Below are 20,630 nucleotides of genomic sequence, written 5' to 3' on the forward strand. Positions count from 1 at the left end.
TCTCGTATGATGGACTCTTTCCCGCAAAAAGGCTTTTTCCATTCGATTATAAATTCTGTTGGCTTGTGGTGACTTGAGTGTTCTTTTCATTTTAAGATGTTAGATCAGCTGCTTTACAACGACATAAAAAGGCGAGCGAACATAAGAGTTGAGCCTTCTTCTTTCGTAGATTCTCCAGTCGACGAACCATTCTTGATATTTCCATCCCGTAATGGTAACTTATCAAAGATGTTAGGCTTTCACGGCCAGAAACTACATTACTAAATATTTCCGGGCTTTTGAGCCGTGGTCCCGAGATTAAACTCCACGTTTCGTCTACAACTGCGGTAGACATTTTCAAGAGCGGCGATGCGGTAACGGTCGAAGTGTTCTTCCGTACTGCTCTCCGATGACTGGTTGGTTGACTGGAAGATCTGCCGTATTTAAGCGCGCTGTAGTGGGCGTGACCTCGGTGGCGGGCTTGGGTTGAGCTTGTCTGGGTAAACAGTTCGACCGTTACCGCAACGCCGCTCTTGAAAATGTCTACCGCAGTTGTAGACGAAACGTCGAGTTTAATCTCGGGACCACGGCTCAAAAGCCCGGAAATATTTAGTAATGTAGTTTCTGGCCGTGAAAGCCTAACATCTTTGATAAGATCATCAATTGTTTAGCAAGATTGTGACAAATAAACATTTCAAAACATGTGTACTGGGTTATTCATTATATTTTGACGCCTACCTACACTGTTAATTTTGAAAGATAGAAAAAATGTATAAATACAAAAGTATTAAGATTTTTGCTCTATTATCTTATGCAAATGTCAGAAAAAACAAATGACAATCGCAACCTGTCAAAATGACAGCAACATCTTTTTTTTAGTGGAATGCCTTATATATTATTAGCTTAAGTCGTAGATAATTTAGCCGTTTTTGAGATATTTCTGTCATTCGATTTCTGGACAATAGCCATATTGCTTAAAAATGGTCAAGTCTGCCTTGATAGTAACCATATTCTCTATGTTTGTAATTGTTTTAATAATGTTCTACTTTTGACAACTAATCAAAACTAAAGATCTACAGCGTTAGTTAAATAATAATAAGATTTTTCAAATGGGTTATACTGAGGAAGGAAGACGGCAAAGAATAAAATTATATTATTCAATCGCAGATAATGTTGTAAGAGTTAAAAGAGATTTTTTTTTAAAATTAAAAATGTAATTAAACAATTTGAAGACCGAAATAGTCTCACACGGAAGATCAGGACAATAGAACAAAATTTTGATAAAGACCACAATATATTGCTTTACTTTAATTAATTAATAATTCATTTTTATTTCTTGAAGTTTACTAAGTTTCAGTTTTACGCATCACTAGATATCATGTGAAACAAGGTTTGACAAGACACCACCTACCTAAAACTTAAATACATAAATATAACCAAATAAATGAAGCATATGTGGGGGGAAGGGAACTACGTGTAGGGATTACTTAGTGCGGAATAATAATAATAAATCGATATGGGGCATCGAATATAACGCTGAGTGTGATAAGACATACCCCAATACCCTTGGAATTTAAAATACTTTCAATGCAGGGAAATTCCAAGAATCGCATAGCATTGAATGCACCGTAAATAATTGAGGATTTAATTGCTTTCCTTAGAGGTAAACAGCATATAGGTACCCCGTGGTCAATTAAGTAAGGCAAAGTACCCTATCTCGAGAAGTAATGTAAAGATTTGGATAGAAAAAATATTATTTTTATTATTACCGTCCTCTTAATAGAATTTGGTGCGGAGTATCCGAACATTTTCGGAAAAAAGTGTCAATAACTTCATAATGCCTCAACACATGTTATTAAATTTGGTTTGTTGTTAGATTTTGATGATTGATTGGTTCGTGATTATTCAGTAATACCCGCTGAACGATGCGATGAGTTAAACATCAATCGCAGCGAACAATGCCTTTAGTCAACGGGTGATTGTGTGTGGTTGTGTTGAAATGTGACTAATTTTGGATTACGTTTTTGTTATCTGACAAGATTTTCACAAATCTGGCGCTATATTTCCTAAATTGAATGTGGGAAGTAAAAAAAGGCTCTTTCAGGTTATCAACGCTTCCCGAACGGATTGATTTGGATTTATAAATACCTCGATATAACTTTTACTGCAATGAAATCTTGGAATTTGGTTTAAAGTTTCACTGTTCACAGTTTCCACTGTACTCAATTTAATTAATAACACTAAATAATTATACGTTAAATATATATTTAAGTACACCAACAATACAAAATTGTCTCTTAATCTTTACAAATATACCTGTTGGCTCCATTTTTCACAACAAAAAAAAACTAATTATGCACATCGCTATCGCGAGCTTATTCGAACGTTTTTAGTATTTTAGTCACGAATATGGTCGCTAGATATTTAAAATGCAGCTAGTATTTTGACATTGAAGTTCTGATGGATCTGTGTATGTTATGTACGATAGCAGAAGTATATGTAACACGTTTATAAACTCGTTGCGCTCGTTGGGAAAAATATATATTTAAAACTTGTAGCATAAAATACAATTTTATATTGTAATTTTTTCTATTGAGTTTAGTTTTATTAAAATCCATTTGAAAACTATTACGCAGTGCTAAACATTTTTTTAAATAACATTACGTAGGTAACTGCTTGCTAATAGGCAAATAAAACGGGAAATTTTAACACCATTTAATTATAGAAACGTTATAACGACCAACTTCCATTTGAATATATTTGCTAATTCAACGGTAAGGGCTGTAAAACCTAAATCTATAATTCTCAGTAATAGAGTGCGCCGAAATAAATTCAGATGGGGCTGTACTTACCTTAAATTAGCTTTCTCAACCGATTGTTCCATTAGTAATCGAATTGATAAATCAGTTTATGAAATATCATCGGCCCAACAGGTTGTTCGTTGAAATGTTCAAATTGTTGTGTTTTTCTGTGATCTTCGATATTTCCGTCGGATACACAATAAGTAAGTGAATAGTTGCAGTACTGTTTAATTTATATCAATTTCGAAGTTTCCAACTAAAAGTTTGTTGTGTCACGTATGTATCATGCTGCTTTTCATAGTTACAATTTATTTGTTGTTTCGCTTTTCCCATTTGTATTTTATTAATTTTAGAAACACTGCTCCTGCGCCGCCAACCACTGAATCGTCTTCTCAGCTGGCGGAGAAAATTCCTCTGGCATTCGCTAGATTTAGAAGTCACAAGAATTTTCACCTCTTACCATTAAATGTATGCGGTTCCATCGCAACGAATTCCAGGATTACCTCTGGAAAGCAAACAGGATTTTAAGAATTTCCATGGATGGCCCTTATAGCATACAACACAGGTACGCTTAAAGATTTTTTTATAGAAAATTTAAATATCTAATGATTAATTTTATATTACATTACACTTTTACATTTTACAACCGCCGCTATTTGGTATTATATAACCCCATGTTAATTAAAAAAAAAAACCTTAGAAATTGCTGCGTTATTTTTTTTTCTATTATAAGTAAGAGGTGTTTTTTTCGATGTATAGAAATTTAAGTTGCAATAAAACAACGATGGATTATTCGATTGACATGAATTTTATTTATCCGAAAGATAATCTTGTGGCATTACATTTTAAATATGGTTTCTGGCATACGACCGCCGCGACTGGCGCGGATGTAGTCCAATCGAGGCATCCAATTTTCGATTACTTTTTCCAACATTTGGGACCGTATATCGGCAATAACACGGCGAATGTTGTCTTGCAAATGGTCAAGCGTTTGTGGCTTATCCGCATAGACCAATGACTTTACATAGCACCACAGAAAATAGTGGTGTTAAATCACAAGATCTTGGAGGCCAATTCACAGGTCCAAAACGTGAAATTAGGCGGTCACCAAACGTGTCTTTCAATAAATCGATTATGTTGCGCCGTCTTGTTGAAACCACATCTCTTCGACATCGTGATTATTCAATTCAGGGATGAAAGAGTTGGTAATCATAGCTCTATACCAATGATTCCACCAGCCCATAAAGCGCACCAAACAGTCAGTTTTTGTGGATGTAACGATGTTTTGACATACACTTGAGGATTAGCTTCGCTCCAAATGCGGCAGTTTTGTTTGTGCGAGAATAAATCACTTGACGGCTGTTAAATCGGTCGCCATCTTGAACAGTTATGCCAACTTAAAGTTCTATACATTGGAAAAAAACACCCATTACATATGTTTAGAAACATATCTGTGTTTGAATCATTAAATAATATAACCAAGAGAATTGTATCGAATTTTTGTCACTTTGAAACCTATGATGGCCATTGATTTTGAAAGTATGATCTAAAAATAAATTAGGCAAATCACTTTTTAAGACGAAAGCTAAGTTGGATGAAAATATAAAATCGCGCAATATAGTAATTGATTTTATTTCTAGGAGATCGAATAGTAAATGCCAGATATATACCCTCCGCAGCACTTTGTATTATAAATACTATGTCTATGTAAGTAGCTGACTTATAATTATTTAGGTGCTGGCGTCTCTATTAACACTAGGCACTAAACTAGTAATAGGTATAATTGAAATCGACTATATGAATAAGTAACTTCAAATTCAGACGTGCTATTTTCATAAAATTTGAATAAATTTAAGACTTAAACAAGTTAAAGGAATTAAAGTTTTCACTTAAAGCTGAACGTGAATATATTTAATTACCATAATTTCGGTCGGAGAGAGATCATGATCACCTCGATCAGGAGTTTCGAATATTTTTCGACTGGCGATGTTTTTTTTTTTTTATTATCGACTATTATAAGAATTTAGTTTCTTATTGTTAACAAATTCATCAACAAGATTTTGGGGACCCGTGTTTCCATGTTGAAATAAGACCTGTTTTCCCACTAATTTGTTATAGGTTTTTGAGGTATTTGGTTCAAAATTAAAGCGTTTTTGAATGCACATTTTCCTTTTTCTTCGCATTTCAATTCTAATACAGAAAGCCAATTTTCAATTTTGTTTACAAACTTTTTATTCCATTGTAATTTATTTGCATCTGCAATACTTACTCACTCATGGTCATCACTTACTAATTAAAACTTTTGACGAAACAATGGAAAATGTAATCGTTACTAAAGCGAACCATAATACTCTATGGATCGGCAACGAAGCGTTTGTTGAGTCTTTCTTCCATGTTGAAAATGTTTCCCTGAAATCTTGACTACAATTTTGAAACACTCCTTATTGTTTTCTCAACATTTTAAACACTGTACTTATTTATATTTCTTGACTGGAAAGTTAATCATTTCTCATGTTGCTTAAATTTAATATCGCTACTTAAATATATGATGTAATGGATTCATTATTTCCTAATTGCAAATGCAAAAAAAGTTTCAAAGTAGATAGGTTTTAATATCCGAGTTAAATAAATAATTGGAAAAGGTGTAATAACTACGTGGTATTTATAATTAGTCGAGTGTTTATTTTAATTGTTTTAGAATTGGAGTTAGGCTAGGAGAATACGATTTACGAAACACGGAGGACTGCGAAGAAGGATACTGCGCTCCAAAAGTGCAAGATTTCCGAGCGGAAAAGATGATGATTCATCCAAACTATAACAAACGGAAATACACAAATGATATGCCTTGATAAGGCTAGACTATAATGCAAATTTTAGTTATTGTAAGTAGTATTGAATAATTAGAATATAGCTCTGACCCTTTTCTTGTAATGAATTTATAATAGGCCAAAATTTAAAATGAAAACCAATTTTCACAAATATACATTTTATCAGCGTTGCAGTTTTTTATCGTCAAAATTTTTAACTAGTTTAGTATTACGTCTAGTAATGTGCAAATGATTTCAGCCAATATTAAACCGATATGTCTACCGGTGAGCGAAATTAATGACGATCTAACGGGAAAATCGGCTATCGTCTCCGGAAGGGGTGCTACGGAAAAAGGTACAGTTACATGTTCTAGCAAAATCTTCTTTAAATTTCAAAATTACAAATATTCCTAATAGTTGCTAAATCAGTGTAACAGCTGTTGATCAACTCTTTCCATAGCGACAACAAGGGTAATTGAAAAAATCAAAACTCAAGAACTATTTTTTTTGCGAAAAAGTAGTATTTTTATTTAAGTTAACGAAAATTATTTCGCATTTTCATGGAAATGTTCGGGTGACTTTTTATTTAGGAAGGCTTTCTGTTACATAAAATTTCTGCAGTTTGAAACATCCAGTTTAAACTAATTTTAATTCTATCATTTTTTATTGTATTCCATATTTATTATATGTAGCGACATTGTGATGAGCGGAAATGATTTTAGGTTACAAAAGCCCAATACTTCTCAAAGTATCAGTACCCGTGTTGCCACTGTCTGTTTGCCTTAAAGTGTACCAACAGTTTGCTCCAATTACGGATCAGCAAATATGTGCCGGTGGATACAATGGTAGAGACTCATGTGGAGGAGACAGCGGTGGACCGATGAAGTATGTCGGACTTGTTGACGGCTCGCCTAGATACATACAGTACGGAATTGTATCATTTGGCCCGAGACAATGCGGTGCCGATGGGCAACCGGGTATTTACACCAGGATTGGGAGTTATATCCAATGGATTTTGGATAACATGGAAGAATGATTGTCGTTTTCATATTAGTACATTAACGAAATGTTAAAAAGAAATATTTTCACTTTGGATCCCAAATTCTCAAGATTTGTAAGACATTTTCGTAATGATTGAACTTCGTAAATGCGTGTTATGATTTCAAAAAGATAACTTCGTTAAAATGCCGCATCCAAACTTCTTCTGCCAGTGGCCTGGTTGGTTGTTAAATGCCGCATTAATTTAATTCGAGATTTTGATTATGCACCTGCATGTCGTTTTCAAAACTTTTTAATCATATTCTGAGCATAGGCAATACCTCTGCGCCATGCATTTCATTGGACACGTGCAGCAGCTTAAAAAGTTATGAATCGAACCTAAATTTGAATTAACATTGCGAAACGCCTTACGGCGAGATGCGGTAAAATTCCTGCGGAATCGAGAATGTGGTTTCGACCTTTAAATTCCTATATGTTGTTTTGCTACCGAGTCTAAGCCTAGACGATTATCGATGCGTAGAAATGTTGAGGCCTTTTTTTTTATTTCGTAAGGATTTCACAAGGAAATCCGGTTATTTGCAGCCCACGATTTGTTTACCGCTCCTGGAAGTTTCAACTTACATGAAAAGGTAATCCATCAACATCTAGTTCTTTTAACCATGTCCCAACCAGAATCTAGAAAATGGAACAGTTGGACAGAGCGTTCCTCAATTCAGAATTGGACTATTTAGAATTTTTTGCAACAAAAATATCAAGTAGTAAGGAAAACAGATCATCAATTACATTACTAAATATTTCCGGGCTTTTGAGCCGTGGTCCCGAGATTAAACTCGACGTTTCGTCTACAACTGCGGTAGACATTTTCAAGAGCGGCGATGCGGTAACGGTCGAAGTGTTCTTCCGTTCTGCTCTCCGATGACTGGTTGGTTGACTGGAAGATCTGCCGTATTTAAGCGCGCTGTAGTGGGCGTGACCTCGGTGGCGGGCTTGGGTTGAGCTTGTCTGGGTAAACACGTTGTTTTGTTGATGACCTGAGTCCATGTTTTACTGATATTGAGACCTTCTTCTTTTCTATTGAAATTATTCTGATGTTTTTGAATTTCAATAGCTTCTCTGAAAAGACGTGGATAAAAATGTGGTGTTTTGTCCAGTACCTGCGTGTCTTTGAACATGATACGATGGTCACCTTTGTAAAAAGCATGTTCTGCCACTGCTGATTTTTCCGTGTGTCCAAGCCGGCAGTTCCTTTTATGTTCCTTTAGCCTAGTTTCAATGCTTCTCTTTGTGGTACCTATATATACCGAGCCACAGGAACACGGAATGCGGTATATCCCTGGTGAAGAAAAGGCGTCCCTTGTATCCTTGGCAGACCTGAGGCTTTGTCTGATTGTAGTCGTTGGTTTAAAGACGACCCGAACGTTGTGTCGTTCTAAATGTTTACCGATCCTGTCTGTGACGTTCTTAATAAAAAGAAATGATACATTCCCTTGAGGTTCCTTTGTCGTATCTCTTGTCTTAAATCTTCTATTTTTCATAGCTTTTTGTATTTCAGAGGTGGTATATCCGTTATTTTTCAGGGAATCGGTCAAGTGATTAATCTCTTCACGTAGGTACTTGGGTTCGCTAATCCGATTAGCCCTTGTCATTAAGGTTTTTATTACCCCCATTTTCTGTCTCGGATGGTGATTAGATAATTTGTTCAGGTCGTTCCGTGTGAGTGGGTTTTCGATAAACTTTATGACCCAATTTTCCATTTGGTCGCCTTTCTACCTGCACATCTAAGAATGCCAACCTGCCGTCCTTTTCTGTCTCCATGGTAAATTTTATTTTATTGTTAATGGATTTGAGATGCGCCAAGAAGATTTGAAGCTCCTTTTCGCCGTGGCTCCATATTACAAATGTGTCGTCCACGTAGCGGAACCAACACTTGGGCTTCTTTTGGGCAGTATTTAATGCCTGCTGTTCAAACTTTTCCATGAAAAAATTTGCTATGACCGGGCTTAATGGGCTTCCCATGGCTACACCGTCCACTTGTTCATAAAACTCCTTGTTCCATTGGAAATAAGTGGTGGTTAAGCAGTGTCGGAAAAGTTCTGTGACATCGTTCCGAAAACGTGCAGATATTAAATCCAAAGTCTCTTTGACTGGCACCATAGTGAACAAAGAAACAACATCGAAGCTCACTAATATGTCTTTGGGTGACAATGTGATGTTTTTGATCTTCTGTATAAACTGAGTCGAGTCCTTGATGTGTGATGCTGTCCTCCCTATGAGTGGTTCAAGGAGTTTGGTTAGATGCTTGGCGAGATGGTAAGTCGGGGAACCTATAGCGCTAACTATGGGTCTCAAGGGTACTGCCTATTTATGGATTTTTGGCAATCCGTATAATCTTGGTGGTAATGCCTCCGAATTGCTTAGTTTTCGCTGGATTTCTGGTTCGATAGATGACTTCTTGATTAACGTATTTGTTTTCTTTAGGATGCGGTTGGTTGGGTCCTGTTGCAACTTTTTGTATGTTTTGGGGTCTAGCAGATCACCAATTTTCTTTTCGTAGTCTACGGTATTTAGTACTACAGTCGCGTTCCCCTTGTCAGCTGGAAGGACTATAACGCTTATGTCTTTATTGAGGTCTCTAATTGCTCTCTTTTCCTTCGATGAGACATTACTCTTCGGTGGCTTCGCCCGGCGTAAAATTCTGGCACTTTCTGTGCGAATTTCCTTTGCGATATCTGCTTGCAGGTTACGAATTCCTGATTCAATGTTTGCAATGATGTCTTCAAATGGTACAGAGTCCGGTGTGATTGCGAAGTTCCCGCCTTTCGAGAGGATGCTCGTTTCTTCTGCTGATAATTTCCGCTGAGACAGGTTTACCACAGTCCTTGACAAATCAGTGCTGGGAGATTCACTTGACTTAGTTTGAAGGTCATTGAATTTCTTAATTTGTCTCCTGGTTGCAGAATCCCTTGTCGCTTCCATTGTTCCATAAGTAAGTCTATCTATTTTGTCCCAGTCCTCGTTATGCATGGAATTTGCTAATTTTAGATTCAGGGTTAGCAAGTTGTTATCTAAGTTGGCCATGCTGTGTCTCGTATGATGGACTCTTTCCCGCAAAAAGGCTTTTTCCATTCGATTATAAATTCTGTTGGCTTGTGGTGACTTGAGTGTTCTTTTCATTTTAAGATGTTAGATCAGCTGCTTTACAACGACATAAAAAGGCGAGCGAACATAAGAGTTGAGCCTTCTTCTTTCGTAGATTCTCCAGTCGACGAACCATTCTTGATATTTCCATCCCGTAATGGTAACTTATCAAAGATGTTAGGCTTTCACGGCCAGAAACTACATTACTAAATATTTCCGGGCTTTTGAGCCGTGGTCCCGAGATTAAACTCGACGTTTCGTCTACAACTGCGGTAGACATTTTCAAGAGCGGCGATGCGGTAACGGTCGAAGTGTTCTTCCGTACTGCTCTCCGATGACTGGTTGGTTGACTGGAAGATCTGCCGTATTTAAGCGCGCTGTAGTGGGCGTGACCTCGGTGGCGGGCTTGGGTTGAGCTTGTCTGGGTAAACAGTTCGACCGTTACCGCAACGCCGCTCTTGAAAATGTCTACCGCAGTTGTAGACGAAACGTCGAGTTTAATCTCGGGACCACGGCTCAAAAGCCCGGAAATATTTAGTAATGTAGTTTCTGGCCGTGAAAGCCTAACATCTTTGATAAGATCATCAATTGTTTAGCAAGATTGTGACAAATAAACATTTCAAAACATGTGTACTGGGTTATTCATTATATTTTGACGCCTACCTACACTGTTAATTTTGAAAGATAGAAAAAATGTATAAATACAAAAGTATTAAGATTTTTGCTCTATTATCTCATGCAAATGTCAGAAAAAACAAATGACAATCGCAACCTGTCAAAATGACAGCAACATCTTTTTTTTAGTGGAATGCCTTATATATTATTAGCTTAAGTCGTAGATAATTTAGCCGTTTTTGAGATATTTCTGTCATTCGATTTCTGGACAATAGCCATATTGCTTAAAAATGGTCAAGTCTGCCTTGATAGTAACCATATTCTCTATGTTTGTAATTGTTTTAATAATGTTCTACTTTTGACAACTAATCAAAACTAAAGATCTACAGCGTTAGTTAAATAATAATAAGATTTTTCAAATGGGTTATACTGAGGAAGGAAGACGGCAAAGAATAAAATTATATTATTCAATCGCAGATAATGTTGTAAGAGTTAAAAGAGATTTTTTTTTTAAATTAAAAATGTAATTAAACAATTTGAAGACCGAAATAGTCTCACACGGAAGATCAGGACAATAGAACAAAATTTTGATAAAGACCACAATATATTGCTTTACTTTAATTAATTAATAATTCATTTTTATTTCTTGAAGTTTACTAAGTTTCAGTTTTACGCATCACTAGATATCATGTGAAACAAGATTTGACAAGACACCACCTACCTAAAACTTAAATACATAAATATAACCAAATAAATGAAGCATATGTGGGGGGAAGGGAACTACGTGTAGGGATTACTTAGTGCGGAATAATAATAATAAATCGATATGGGGCATCGAATATAACGCTGAGTGTGATAAGACATACCCCAATACCCTTGGAATTTAAAATACTTTCAATGCAGGGAAATTCCAAGAATCGCATAGCATTGAATGCACCGTAAATAATTGAGGATTTAATTGCTTTCCTTAGAGGTAAACAGCATATAGGTACCCCGTGGTCAATTAAGTAAGGCAAAGTACCCTATCTCGAGAAGTAATGTAAAGATTTGGATAGAAAAAATATTATTTTTATTATTACCGTCCTCTTAATAGAATTTGGTGCGGAGTATCCGAACATTTTCGGAAAAAAGTGTCAATAACTTCATAATGCCTCAACACATGTTATTAAATTTGGTTTGTTGTTAGATTTTGATGATTGATTGGTTCGTGATTATTCAGTAATACCCGCTGAACGATGCGATGAGTTAAACATCAATCGCAGCGAACAATGCCTTTAGTCAACGGGTGATTGTGTGTGGTTGTGTTGAAATGTGACTAATTTTGGATTACGTTTTTGTTATCTGACAAGATTTTCACAAATCTGGCGCTATATTTCCTAAATTGAATGTGGGAAGTAAAAAAAGGCTCTTTCAGGTTATCAACGCTTCCCGAACGGATTGATTTGGATTTATAAATACCTCGATATAACTTTTACTGCAATGAAATCTTGGAATTTGGTTTAAAGTTTCACTGTTCACAGTTTCCACTGTACTCAATTTAATTAATAACACTAAATAATTATACGTTAAATATATATTTAAGTACACCAACAATACAAAATTGTCTCTTAATCTTTAGAAATATACCTGTTGGCTCCATTTTTCACAACAAAAAAAAACTAATTATGCACATCGCTATCGCGAGCTTATTCGAACGTTTTTAGTATTTTAGTCACGAATATGGTCGCTAGATATTTAAAATGCAGCTAGTATTTTGACATTGAAGTTCTGATGGATCTGTGTATGTTATGTACGATAGCAGAAGTATATGTAACACGTTTATAAACTCGTTGCGCTCGTTGGGAAAAATATATATTTAAAACTTGTAGCATAAAATACAATTTTATATTGTAATTTTTTCTATTGAGTTTAGTTTTATTAAAATCCATTTGAAAACTATTACGCAGTGCTAAACATTTTTTTAAATAACATTACGTAGGTAACTGCTTGCTAATAGGCAAATAAAACGGGAAATTTTAACACCATTTAATTATAGAAACGTTATAACGACCAACTTCCATTTGAATATATTTGCTAATTCAACGGTAAGGGCTGTAAAACCTAAATCTATAATTCTCAGTAATAGAGTGCGCCGAAATAAATTCAGATGGGGCTGTACTTACCTTAAATTAGCTTTCTCAACCGATTGTTCCATTAGTAATCGAATTGATAAATCAGTTTATGAAATATCATCGGCCCAACAGGTTGTTCGTTGAAATGTTCAAATTGTTGTGTTTTTCTGTGATCTTCGATATTTCCGTCGGATACACAATAAGTAAGTGAATAGTTGCAGTACTGTTTAATTTATATCAATTTCGAAGTTTCCAACTAAAAGTTTGTTGTGTCACGTATGTATCATGCTGCTTTTCATAGTTACAATTTATTTGTTGTTTCGCTTTTCCCATTTGTATTTTATTAATTTTAGAAACACTGCTCCTGCGCCGCCAACCACTGAATCGTCTTCTCAGCTGGCGGAGAAAATTCCTCTGGCATTCGCTAGATTTAGAAGTCACAAGAATTTTCACCTCTTACCATTAAATGTATGCGGTTCCATCGCAACGAATTCCAGGATTACCTCTGGAAAGCAAACAGGATTTTAAGAATTTCCATGGATGGCCCTTATAGCATACAACACAGGTACGCTTAAAGATTTTTTTATAGAAAATTTAAATATCTAATGATTAATTTTATATTACATTACACTTTTACATTTTACAACCGCCGCTATTTGGTATTATATAACCCCATGTTAATTAAAAAAAAAACCTTAGAAATTGCTGCGTTATTTTTTTTTTCTATTATAAGTAAGAGGTGTTTTTTTCGATGTATAGAAATTTAAGTTGCAATAAAACAACGATGGATTATTCGATTGACATGAATTTTATTTATCCGAAAGATAATCTTGTGGCATTACATTTTAAATATGGTTTCTGGCATACGACCGCCGCGACTGGCGCGGATGTAGTCCAATCGAGGCATCCAATTTTCGATTACTTTTTCCAACATTTGGGACCGTATATCGGCAATAACACGGCGAATGTTGTCTTGCAAATGGTCAAGCGTTTGTGGCTTATCCGCATAGACCAATGACTTTACATAGCACCACAGAAAATAGTGGTGTTAAATCACAAGATCTTGGAGGCCAATTCACAGGTCCAAAACGTGAAATTAGGCGGTCACCAAACGTGTCTTTCAATAAATCGATTATGTTGCGCCGTCTTGTTGAAACCACATCTCTTCGACATCGTGATTATTCAATTCAGGGATGAAAGAGTTGGTAATCATAGCTCTATACCAATGATTCCACCAGCCCATAAAGCGCACCAAACAGTCAGTTTTTGTGGATGTAACGATGTTTTGACATACACTTGAGGATTAGCTTCGCTCCAAATGCGGCAGTTTTGTTTGTGCGAGAATAAATCACTTGACGGCTGTTAAATCGGTCGCCATCTTGAACAGTTATGCCAACTTAAAGTTCTATACATTGGAAAAAAACACCCATTACATATGTTTAGAAACATATCTGTGTTTGAATCATTAAATAATATAACCAAGAGAATTGTATCGAATTTTTGTCACTTTGAAACCTATGATGGCCATTGATTTTGAAAGTATGATCTAAAAATAAATTAGGCAAATCACTTTTTAAGACTAAAGCTAAGTTGGATGAAAATATAAAATCGCGCAATATAGTAATTGATTTTATTTCTAGGAGATGGAATAGATTTTCGTTGTGGAGGTACCCTAATAAATGCCAGATATATACTCACCGCAGCACTTTGTATTATAAATACTATGTCTATGTAAGTAGCTGACTTGTAATTATTTAGGTGCTGGCATCTCTATTAACACTAGGCACTAAACTAGTAATAGCTATAATTGAAATCGACCATATGAATAAGTAACTTCAAATTCAGACGTGCTATTTTCATAAAATTTGAATAAATTTAAGACTTAAACAAGTTAAAAGAATTAAAGTTTTCACTTAAAGCTGAACGTGAATATATTTACTTTCCAAAATTTCGGTCGGAGAGAGATCGTGATCACCCCGATCAGGAGTTTCGAATATTTTTCGACTGGCGATGTTTTTTTTTTATAATCGACTATTATAAGAATTTAGTTTCTTATTGTTAACAAAATCATCAACAAGATTTTGGGGACCCATGCTTCCATGTACAAATAAGACCTGTTTTCCCACTAATTTGTTATAGGTTTTTGAGGTATTTGGTTCAAAATTAAAGCGTTTTTGAATGCACATTTTCCTTTTTCTTTGCATTTCAATTCTAATACAGAAAGCCAATTTTCAATTTTGTTTACAAACTTTTTATTCCATTGTAATTTATTTGCATCTGCAATACTTACTCACTCATGATCTTCACTTACTAATTAAAACTTTTGACGAAACAATCGAAAATGTAATCGTTACTAAGGCGAACCATAATACTCTATGGATCGGCAACGTAGTGTTTGTTGAGTCTTTCTTCCATGTTGAAAATGTTTCCCTGAAATCTTGACTACAATTTTGAAACGCTCCTTATTGTTTTTTCAACTTTTTAAACACTGTACTTATTTATATTTTTTGACTGGAAAGTTAATCATTTCTCATGTTGCTTAAATTTAATATCGCTACTTAAATATATGATGTAATGGATTCATTATTTCCTAATTGCAAATGCAAAAAAAGTTTCAAAGTAGATAGGTTTTAATATCCGAGTTAAATAAATAATTGGAAAAGGTGTAATAACTACGTGGTATTTATAATTAGTCGAGTGTTTATTTTAATTGTTTTAGAATTGGAGTTAGGCTAGGAGAATACGATTTACGAAACACGGAGGACTGCGAAGAAGGATACTGCGCTCCAAAAGTGCAAGATTTCCGAGCGGAAAAGATGATGATTCATCCAAACTATAACAAACGGAAATACACAAATGATATAGCCTTGATAAGGCTAGACTATAATGCAAATTTTAGTTATTGTAAGTAGTATTGAATAATTAGAATATAGCTCTGACCCTTTTCTTGTAATGAATTTATAATAGGCCAAAATTTAAAATGAAAACCAATTTTCACAAATATACATTTTATCAGCGTTGCAGTTTTTTATCGTCAAAATTTTTAACTAGTTTAGTATTACGTCTAGTAATGTGCAAATGATTTCAGCCAATATTAAACCGATATGTCTACCGGTGAGCGAAATTAATGACGATCTAACGGGAAAATCGGCTATCGTCTCCGGAAGGGGTGCTACGGAAAAAGGTACAGTTACATGTTCTAGCAAAATCTTCTTTAAATTTCAAAATTACAAATATTCCTAATAGTTGCTAAATCAGTGTAACAGCTGTTGATCAACTCTTTCCATAGCGACAACAAGGGTAATTGAAAAAATCAAAACTCAAGAACTATTTTTTTTGCGAAAAAGTAGTATTTTTATTTAAGTTAACGAAAATTATTTCGCATTTTCATGGAAATGTTCGGGTGACTTTTTATTTAGGAAGGCTTTCTGTTACATAAAATTTCTGCAGTTTGAAACATCCAGTTTAAACTAATTTTAATTCTATCATTTTTTATTGTATTCCATATTTATTATATGTAGCGACATTGTGATGAGCGGAAATGATTTTAGGTTACAAAAGCCCAATACTTCTCAAAGTATCAGTACCCGTGTTGCCACTGTCTGTTTGCCTTAAAGTGTACCAACAGTTTGCTCCAATTACGGATCAGCAAATATGTGCCGGTGGATACAATGGTAGAGACTCATGTGGAGGAGACAGCGGTGGACCGATGAAGTATGTCGGACTTGTTGACGGCTCGCCTAGATACATACAGTACGGAATTGTATCATTTGGCCCGAGACAATGCGGTGCCGATGGGCAACCGGGTATTTACACCAGGATTGGGAGTTATATCCAATGGATTTTGGATAACATGGAAGAATGATTGTCGTTTTCATATTAGTACATTAACGAAATGTTAAAAAGAAATATTTTCACTTTGGATCCCAAATTCTCAAGATTTGTAAGACATTTTCGTAATGATTGAACTTCGTAAATGCGTGTTATGATTTCAAAAAGATAACTTCGTTAAAATGCCGCATCCAAACTTCTTCTGCCAGTGGCCTGGTTGGTTGTTAAATGCCGCATTAATTTAATTCGAGATTTTGATTATGCACCTGCATGTCGTTTTCAAAACTTTTTAATCATATTCTGAGCATAGGCAATACCTCTGCGCCATGCATTTCATTGGACACGTGCAGCAGCTTAAAAAGTTATGAATCGAACCTAAATTTGAATTAACATTGCGAAACGCCTTACGGCGAGATGCGGTAAAATTCCTGCGGAATCGAGAATGTGGTTTCGACCTTTAAATTCCTATATGTTGTTTTGCTACCGAGTCTAAGCCTAGACGATTATCGATGCGTAGAAATGTTGAGGCCTTTTTTTTTATTTCGTAAGGATTTCACAAGGAAATCCGGTTATTTGCAGCCCACGATTTGTTTACCGCTCCTGGAAGTTTCAACTTACATGAAAAGGTAATCCATCAACATCTAGTTCATTTAACCATGTCCCAACCAGAATCTAGAAAATGGAACAGTTGGACAGAGCGTTCCTCAATTCAGAATTGGACTATTTAGAATTTTTTGCAACAAAAATATCAAGTAGTAAGGAAAACAGATCATCAATTACATTACTAAATATTTCCGGGCTTTTGAGCCGTGGTCCCGAGATTAAACTCGACGTTTCGTCTACAACTGCGGTAGACATTTTCAAGAGCGGCGATGCGGTAACGGTCGAAGTGTTCTTCCGTTCTGCTCTCCGATGACTGGTTGGTTGACTGGAAGATCTGCCGTATTTAAGCGCGCTGTAGTGGGCGTGACCTCGGTGGCGGGCTTGGGTTGAGCTTGTCTGGGTAAACACGTTGTTTTGTTGATGACCTGAGTCCATGTTTTACTGATATTGAGACCTTCTTCTTTTCTATTGAAATTATTCTGATGTTTTTGAATTTCAATAGCTTCTCTGAAAAGACGTGGATAAAAATGTGGTGTTTTGTCCAGTACCTGCGTGTCTTTGAACATGATACGATGGTCACCTTTGTAAAAAGCATGTTCTGCCACTGCTGATTTTTCCGTGTGTCCAAGCCGGCAGTTCCTTTTATGTTCCTTTAGCCTAGTTTCAATGCTTCTCTTTGTGGTACCTATATATACCGAGCCACAGGAACACGGAATGCGGTATATCCCTGGTGAAGAAAAGGCGTCCCTTGTATCCTTGGCAGACCTGAGGCTTTGTCTGATTGTAGTCGTTGGTTTAAAGACGACCCGAACGTTGTGTCGTTCTAAATGTTTACCGATCCTGTCTGTGACGTTCTTAATAAAAAGAAATGATACATTCCCTTGAGGTTCCTTTGTCGTATCTCTTGTCTTAAATCTTCTATTTTTCATAGCTTTTTGTATTTCAGAGGTGGTATATCCGTTATTTTTCAGGGAATCGGTCAAGTGATTAATCTCTTCACGTAGGTACTTGGGTTCGCTAATCCGATTAGCCCTTGTCATTAAGGTTTTTATTACCCCCATTTTCTGTCTCGGATGGTGATTAGATAATTTGTTCAGGTCGTTCCGTGTGAGTGGGTTTTCGATAAACTTTATGACCCAATTTTCCATTTGGTCGCCTTTCTACCTGCACATCTAAGAATGCCAACCTGCCGTCCTTTTCTGTCTCCATGGTAAATTTTATTTTATTGTTAATGGATTTGAGATGCGCCAAGAAGATTTGAAGCTCCTTTTCGCCGTGGCTCCATATTACAAATGTGTCGTCCACGTAGCGGAACCAACACTTGGGCTTCTTTTGGGCAGTATTTAATGCCTGCTGTTCAAACTTTTCCATGAAAAAATTTGCTATGACCGGGCTTAATGGGCTTCCCATGGCTACACCGTCCACTTGTTCATAAAACTCCTTGTTCCATTGGAAATAAGTGGTGGTTAAGCAGTGTCGGAAAAGTTCTGTGACATCGTTCCGAAAACGTGCAGATATTAAATCCAAAGTCTCTTTGACTGGCACCATAGTGAACAAAGAAACAACATCGAAGCTCACTAATATGTCTTTGGGTGACAATGTGATGTTTTTGATCTTCTGTATAAACTGAGTCGAGTCCTTGATGTGTGATGCTGTCCTCCCTATGAGTGGTTCAAGGAGTTTGGTTAGATGCTTGGCGAGATTGTAAGTCGGGGAACCTATAGCGCTAACTATGGGTCTCAAGGGTACTGCCTATTTATGGATTTTTGGCAATCCGTATAATCTTGGTGGTAATGCCTCCGAATTGCTTAGTTTTCGCTGGATTTCTGGTTCGATAGATGACTTCTTGATTAACGTATTTGTTTTCTTTAGGATGCGGTTGGTTGGGTCCTGTTGCAACTTTTTGTATGTTTTGGGGTCTAGCAGATCACCAATTTTCTTTTCGTAGTCTACGGTATTTAGTACTACAGTCGCGTTCCCCTTGTCAGCTGGAAGGACTATAACGCTTATGTCTTTATTGAGGTCTCTAATTGCTCTCTTTTCCTTCGATGAGACATTACTCTTCGGTGGCTTCGCCCGGCGTAAAATTCTGGCACTTTCTGTGCGAATTTCCTTTGCGATATCTGCTTGCAGGTTACGAATTCCTGATTCAATGTTTGCAATGATGTCTTCAAATGGTACAGAGTCCGGTGTGATTGCGAAGTTCCCGCCTTTCGAGAGGATGCTCGTTTCTTCTGCTGATAATTTCCGCTGAGACAGGTTTACCACAGTCCTTGACAAATCAGTGCTGGGAGATTCACTTGACTTAGTTTGAAGGTCATTGAATTTCTTAATTTGTCTCCTGGTTGCAGAATCCCTTGTCGCTTCCATTGTTCCATAAGTAAGTCTATCTATTTTGTCCCAGTCCTCGTTATGCATGGAATTTGCTAATTTTAGATTCAGGGTTAGCAAGTTGTTATCTAAGTTGGCCATGCTGTGTCTCGTATGATGGACTCTTTCCCGCAAAAAGGCTTTTTCCATCCGATTATAAATTCTGTTGGCTTGTGGTGACTTGAGTGTTCTTTTCATTTTAAGATGTTAGATCAGCTGCTTTACAACGACATAAAAAGGCGAGCGAACATAAGAGTTGAGCCTTCTTCTTTCGTAGATTCTCCAGTCGACGAACCATTCTTGATATTTCCATCCCGTAATGGTAACTTATCAAAGATGTTAGGCTTTCACGGCCAGAAACTACATTACTAAATATTTCCGGGCTTTTGAGCCGTGGTCCCGAGATTAAACTCGACGTTTCGTCTACAACTGCGGTAGACATTTTCAAGAGCGGCGATGCGGTAACGGTCGAAGTGTTCTTCCGTACTGCTCTCCGATGACTGGTTGGTTGACTCGCTTGTAAACTCTAATTTATTAAGTGTGATTATAAAATCTGACTTTTGTAGTCGGGGTTACAATTATATATACAATGATTAAATATTAAATGGCGGGGCTGCGGCGTCGGTTCGCTCTAGTGGACGGTCACTGTACCAGGTCCTTGGGACGTGGAATGTTCCGTGGTCGTGGATTGGATTGGCTGCTGTAGTCGAACGTTTCTCGAATAATTTCCGAGTTTGTACTGCGGATCTTGTCGAAGAAACGTCTTGAAGTATCGACTATGTAGTCGGCGACTGAGGGCGTGTTTAGCTCTCGCCGGAGTTGTCCGTTCCTCGCGAACCAGGGCGCGTTTACGATCCACCTGAGCGTTGTGCTTTGAAGGGCCTCCAGGTCCTTCAATCTGTGGTGCGGAGCATACGCCCAGGCTGGGGATGCGTATAGGACTGCCGGTCTGATGATTTGTTTCCAAATCATCATCTTGTTTCTGACCGACAGTCTGCTGGTTCGCGCGAGCAGCGGGTAGAGCTTCCCCCTCAGTGCGACGCCTTTACTTCTCGCCACTTTGTAGTGGTCGTTCCATGTGAGTTTCTTGTCGTAAGTAAGACCTAGATATCTGACTGTTTTTGACCATTTAAAGGCTGTGCCGTTGACGGTCAGCTTCTTTTCCGGGTTCCTGCCTTTGCCGTTCTTGCGGGCGAATAGGATGGCTTGCGTTTTTTCGCCATTTATGGCAATCTTCCATTTATTCGCCCACTCGGCGATGTCGTCAAGATGACCCTGGACCCGTTTAACCGCCCATGCCCGGGTTTTGGCCGACGCGACGATGGCTGTATCGTCGGCAAACTGGTAGTTGGCGGTCCTGGGGTCCTTCGGGAGAT

General features: G+C 36.9%; 4 protein-coding genes across 4 annotated transcripts; 2 read left to right on the plus strand and 2 right to left on the minus strand.

Moving 5' to 3' along the window:
• Positions 1-96: 96 nt before the first annotated feature.
• Positions 97-6,623, plus strand: LOC132706960 (serine protease grass-like). The gene is made up of 3 exons (XM_060678559.1): positions 97-214; positions 5,847-5,942; positions 6,310-6,623. Exons 1-3 carry the CDS (start codon positions 97-99, stop codon positions 6,621-6,623), a joined length of 528 nt encoding a protein of 175 aa, XP_060534542.1.
• A 1,649-nt stretch (positions 6,624-8,272) lies between these two features.
• Positions 8,273-9,664, minus strand: LOC132706961 (uncharacterized). The gene is made up of 2 exons (XM_060678561.1): positions 8,990-9,664; positions 8,273-8,944 (listed from the first exon to the last, which is right to left on the minus strand). Exons 1-2 carry the CDS (start codon positions 9,662-9,664, stop codon positions 8,273-8,275), a joined length of 1,347 nt encoding a protein of 448 aa, XP_060534544.1.
• Positions 9,665-9,766: 102 nt separating this feature from the next.
• LOC132706962 (CLIP domain-containing serine protease HP8-like) lies at positions 9,767-16,315 on the plus strand. The gene is made up of 4 exons (XM_060678562.1): positions 9,767-9,801; positions 15,170-15,354; positions 15,539-15,634; positions 16,002-16,315. The coding sequence occupies exons 1-4, from the start codon at positions 9,767-9,769 to the stop codon at positions 16,313-16,315; spliced, it is 630 nt and encodes a 209-aa protein (XP_060534545.1).
• Positions 16,316-17,964: 1,649 nt separating this feature from the next.
• Positions 17,965-19,356, minus strand: LOC132706963 (uncharacterized). The gene is made up of 2 exons (XM_060678563.1): positions 18,682-19,356; positions 17,965-18,636 (listed from the first exon to the last, which is right to left on the minus strand). The coding sequence occupies exons 1-2, from the start codon at positions 19,354-19,356 to the stop codon at positions 17,965-17,967; spliced, it is 1,347 nt and encodes a 448-aa protein (XP_060534546.1).
• Between the last annotated feature and the right edge of the window lie 1,274 nt (positions 19,357-20,630).

Source organism: Cylas formicarius, unplaced genomic scaffold (assembly GCF_029955315.1).
Source record: "Cylas formicarius isolate icCylForm1 unplaced genomic scaffold, icCylForm1.1 PGA_scaffold_9__14_contigs__length_23061073, whole genome shotgun sequence".
Classification (NCBI taxonomy): domain Eukaryota; kingdom Metazoa; phylum Arthropoda; class Insecta; order Coleoptera; family Brentidae; genus Cylas; species Cylas formicarius.